At 38.2% G+C, this 5,033-nt stretch overlaps 1 protein-coding gene across 3 annotated transcripts; it reads left to right on the top strand.

Moving 5' to 3' along the window:
* On the top strand, nucleotides 1-4,229 carry LOC110024502 (U-box domain-containing protein 4-like). Of its 3 annotated transcripts, none has more exons than XM_020724508.1 (3): nucleotides 1-1,351; nucleotides 2,086-2,203; nucleotides 3,719-4,229. In XM_020724508.1, exons 1-2 carry the CDS (start codon nucleotides 233-235, stop codon nucleotides 2,155-2,157), a joined length of 1,191 nt encoding a protein of 396 aa, XP_020580167.1. In that variant the 5' UTR covers nucleotides 1-232; the 3' UTR covers nucleotides 2,158-2,203; nucleotides 3,719-4,229. The 3 variants fall into 3 exon arrangements, with proteins under 3 accessions (XP_020580167.1, XP_020580168.1, XP_020580165.1); XM_020724509.1 differs by lacking the exon at nucleotides 3,719-4,229 and adding an exon at nucleotides 2,984-3,137; XM_020724506.1 differs by lacking the exon at nucleotides 3,719-4,229 and having other exon boundaries at nucleotides 2,086-2,278.
* The last annotated feature ends 804 nt before the right edge of the window (nucleotides 4,230-5,033 follow it).

Raw genomic sequence — 5,033 nt, 5'->3', positions numbered from 1 at the left:
TTGTACCAGCTTCTCCACGGTGGCGGCTGCTGTCTTCATCCGAGCTTCTCGAACAGATTGGTGGTCTCCTTAGACTCTTTTATAGATTCCACCTTATCCGACCTGGTATTCCTCCTCAACGAGCATTCAAATGTTCCGTCTCCATTCCCCGCGGTCGATTAGGCCGAATCCCATTTAGCACAGCTGCGATTGCTAGCTCGACCAATCTCCGATCCCCTTCCCTTCCGACGGGATGTCCGAGAAATTAACGGATTCCATGGTCGACATCAAATTCCAGGAGTTCGCTTCGGATTACATGTCCTGCTCCGCAATACATCATTGGCCGGATCCTTCAACCGACCTGCTGGAACTTTCAGGGGATTTCTCCGATTCCTCCAGCTTCAGCTACGACATCTCCGGCGAAATCCAGCGGCTGGCTTCATTCTTCGATGGCGAGGTTTCTAATTCGGATGAGGAAAGAGGGGGGAACGAGTTGGGTCTAGGGTTTCTTTCTTCCGTCTCTGACGAAATCCTCGAAAGCGGGTCGCCGGCAATCGTAAAACCCTTGGTGAGATCCTGCGTAGAGACCCTTGGTACGTCCTTTGCTTCACTGGATGCAAAACGCGCCGCAGCGGGCAATCTCCGGCTTCTCGCCAAGCACCGATCAGATTTCCGCGAGCTGATCGGTAGATCAGGCGCGATTCAAACCCTAATCCCACTTCTCCGATGCACCGACCCTATCGCGCAGGAGAACGCAGTCACCGCACTCCTCAATCTCTCCCTCGAAGAATCCAATAAAACCCCCATCACAGCCGCAGGAGCCATCAAACCTCTGGTCTACGCTCTACGAACTGGAACGGCAACCTCGAAGCAGAACGCTGCTTGCGCGCTGCTGAGTCTATCGATGATTGAGGAAAATCAGATCATAATCGGGGTATGCGGCGCGATTCCTCCGCTAGTTTCGCTTCTGGTTAACGGATCAAGTAGGGGAAAGCAGGATGCTCTGACGACGCTTTACAAGCTGTGCGATGCTCGGCAGAACAAGCAACGGGCTGTGAGCGCAGGGGCTGTGACGCCACTTGTGGCATTAGTAGCAGAGGGTAGAGGTGGAACGACAGAGAAGGCGATAGTGGTTTTGAGCAGATTGTCGGAGATAAAGGAGGGGAGAGAGGCGATTGTGGAGGAAAGTGGGATTCCGGCGCTTGTGGAGGCTTTGGAGGCAGGGCCTGCAAATTGGAAGGAATTCGCTGTTATTACGCTGCTCCATCTTTGTAGAAATTCCGAGCGCAACAGAGGGCTCGTTGTGAGAGAAGGAGTTGTTCAGCCACTCGTCGCTCTATCTCAGTCTTCTTCTTCCCGCACCAAACACAAGGTTAGAAGTCGCCGCCGGTGATCTCCATCGCCGGTATGGTGACGAGGTCTGTTTTTTTTTTTCTTTTTTGGGGGCAATTACATACAAACTTGCTATTTACAAAATCAACCACTTTTTGGGCGAGCTTTCCGTAATTGATCAAATCGACTATAATCGGATTTCATAATCCAAAAAACCGAACGAATCAAAATTTTGCCAAAATCAAACGTCAAAATTTGATTCATTTTAAAAGATTTGATTATAAAAAAAAATTAAAATTTAATTATTTAAATTTAATTCAAAACAAGCATTATAAATTAAATAGTTTATCCACATAAAATTTATTTTATATCGTGAATCATCTTTTTATTTCAATTAAATATTAAATAAGTAAAAATTTTAATTTTTTTAAAGTTTATTTAACATGAAATTAAAATATATTAATTTTTTAATAAAATATTAATTTTTCTGTTTAAATGAAAATTAAAATCGAACTGAAAATTGAAAATAAAATATTAAAGTTTTAAAATAAAAAATTAGGAAAAAGAGATAACTTAATAATTCGTATAATGATTTCTCACGTTCCAAAGTCAAGTTAATTATAACTATATTACGGTATTATTTCTGAAAAATATTAGTTTGTTACAAAAGGGCGACCTGACTTTCCGTGGGGGATTGGTTCTGTTATGCAAATTTGATGTTTTATTTAATGGAAACATTGTTATTTTCATAATATAATAATGCTGTACCCGCAGGCGCATTTGCTGCTGAAATATCTCCGAGAGCCGCGACAAGATGGCCCATTTCCACCCGCACGAGGGAAATGATTTGTTCTTGTTCCACGTGGTCTTATTCAAGATGCAGGGCGTCCAGGTTGGTGATGGTATTGAAAAAAATGTCTTAGAATTACATACATACCACAATTCTTTCTTATGTATTTACACATTAAACGTTTAAATTTATATATCAAGAGGGTTCATCAAGTACAAGTTTATGAAAGTTAACATAAGTTGCTCCTCATTCTTTATTGCAAATCACTACATAACAAGAAGAGACTCGGATAGTTCAAATAGATATAAATTTAAGGAGATTTTAGTATATCAATCTAGAAACTCTCTTGTGATACAAGAATATGTTTCAAGTTCTTATGTGAATTTTCTTTCACCGTCGGTGACTTTCTTCTGTAAAACAATGGAGTCTTTCTCATTTCATTTAGATAATATCATATTGCGAGTCGAGATTCTTGAAGATACATGTTTCTTTTGAAGACAATGGTTGATATCCCAAGAATCGTGATTGAAAATCTTCTCATATTATTTTGGGCGATATCGTGCTTTAAGCTCATATATTCAAAATTCTTATGCAGTTGAAATCCCCCCTAGAAAATATTGGGTGTATATATATAAGCCCTAGACCCAAAGCCTTCAATATAATGCATTCCTGATCTAGATGATTGAGGAATTCTTGTCTTGTAAGAGACATTTTAACCACACTTTTTTTTTAGGATCTTAGCATGAGGCACGATGTCACTCTGAATATTTGGTTCCTTGTCTATCAAAGAAGCGATTCTTGTATTTAATAAATGTATTTGGGTTTCTCGGCTTAAAATATGATTCAACCCATATTTTATTTATTAATATTTTTTTTTTATAGGAATGGTCGGAGGCTATTATACGAGCCCCGATCATCCCTCATGCGCCTAAGAATTCGAGTACAACACCCTACATTCGGGGAAAATCGAACCCCATACTAGAGGGGACTTACAATTGACAAGCAGATGCCCGTGCCCGACCAACTGATCTGAGTACACGGCGCATGATTCAACACAGATATATATATATATATATATATATGATATTATGCTATAAGTTGAGTTCCCCAAACACCCCAATGATCGAATTCACTTTATCAAATTAGGAGGCCCCATCTTTAATACAGTATTTAAGTTGAAGAATGAGATCCGAGCTGCAAGGGTTGGTATCATGCCCAATATTGAAATCTTCTGCTTGAGTTGATATCGTGCTCATGACCAAGAGCCCTAGGAATTAGAGTGATATTGTGCTTCATGGCAAGATCCCCAAGTAGATATTAAAGTTATCAATACTAATGATGTATTCAGTCGATTAAAAGAAAATACAACAAGTTGCAAATAAAGTGTAAAAGATGATTCCATAAGCCAGATGTTCGTCTCTGAGATCCGCCAAGGTCCTGTACATTAGGGATTAAGTTGGAGAAGCACAAATCTCCTTTTGCTCAAGTCTAAGACTGAGTGATGATATATGTTAAATATGATGTGATTTAAAACAATATTTCTTATGAATTTTGTGTCATTTTATGTTTTTTGAGAGTGTATGCAGTGTTATATGCAATATGCATGTGAAAATTCAGGACATGGAACAATTGGAGCACAAATTGGAGAAATCAATAGGCAAGTGCTTCAACGCTCGATGCAATCCATTCTAACGAAGAATCAAAAGAAGGTGACACTCGAACACTAGGCCCTTAGCACCCCAGCACCCAATGTCAGCGCTGCCTTGCCACTAAGGCAATCTCTCATATACCAGAAGCCCTAATTTGATGACCCGGAGGCACGAAATATAGTGTTGCAAGCCAACACAGCTACGTCCACATCAATGCCACCTTGTGAGTATCAACGTGCCTTTAACCAACTTAGGATGATTTTGGTGGTTTTGCCGAGTGTTCCGATGCGACAAAACATATCAGGATTAAACTTCTTCGTGGAGAGGAGGCTGGCAACATTTTGGGAGAGCCTAACTCCACACTTGGGAGAGAAAAGTGAATTGTGGAGATTTCTAGTGTGATATACTTGTTTTATGTGAGAGAGAGTGAGACTGTGATTGTAGTAAATGAGGAAATTTCATAGGAAGATCCAATCTTGGGAGCATGGTTTCATCCAACTGGTTTTTCAATTCCTTTTAATTTATAGACTTGGTTTAAATTTATTAATGCAATGCATAATTTTCATTTCAAACCATGATTTAGACTTAATCTCTTCTCTTTTGAATCAGTTAACCTTAAAATCTACGGGATTTCATGTTAAATTTTTGAACTTATAAATGAAGAAGTTGATTTATCATTTTAATCTTAATTTACATTCAAACTAATCATTTGGATCGTTAAAATTAGTTGTAATTTGCAACCGTCATATGAAGGCTAGAAGCGCAACTAGCTTAAAATACAGGAGTTTAGTGGAATTTGAATGTTGCTAGTAGACTTTTTCAATCATATATAGAGAATGTGGATGTCTTGGAATTTTTGAAAGTAGTGCTTTAAAAATAGCTCATCGTTCATGAAATGAACGTATTCGAATAGTTAAACAGTTCGTGTTCGATTTTTTCATCAAGCAAACGAGTCAACAAATAAAACTTTATTTGTCTGTGTTCGGCTGATTTTGCTCTAAAATAATGAATACTAATATTTATTTATATCCTTTTATATTAATTTTTATATGTATTAACAAAATGTTAAATTCTATTATTTTAAAAAATTATTATTGTGATATATTTATAAAAAAATATAAGTATAGTTGTTAGATATGTAAATTAATAGGATATGCATGTAAACATCCTAAAATCCTACTGCCACCCCCACAGTTCTGCTGTCTCACTTATTTTTTTGTTGAATATGTAAATAGACAAAATTTGGCCCATATGCGTGTAAATTCTCCTAAAATATTGCAAGT

Source organism: Phalaenopsis equestris, unplaced genomic scaffold, assembly GCF_001263595.1.
Source record: "Phalaenopsis equestris unplaced genomic scaffold, ASM126359v1 Scaffold000258, whole genome shotgun sequence".
Taxonomy (NCBI): Eukaryota; Viridiplantae; Streptophyta; class Magnoliopsida; order Asparagales; family Orchidaceae; genus Phalaenopsis; species Phalaenopsis equestris.
This window is presented reverse-complemented; position numbering and strand designations above follow the sequence as displayed.

What these genes read in the sequence shown, in the direction of transcription:
- LOC110024502 (XM_020724508.1), top strand. Translation starts at nt 233, where the DNA reads ATGTCCGAGAAATTAACGGATTCCATGGTCGACATCAAATTCCAGGAG. An exon ending in CTTCCCGCACCAAACACAAG is followed by an intron (nt 1,352 to 2,085) that starts GTTAGAAGTCGC and finishes CTGTACCCGCAG; the next exon opens with GCGCATTTGCTGCTGAAATA.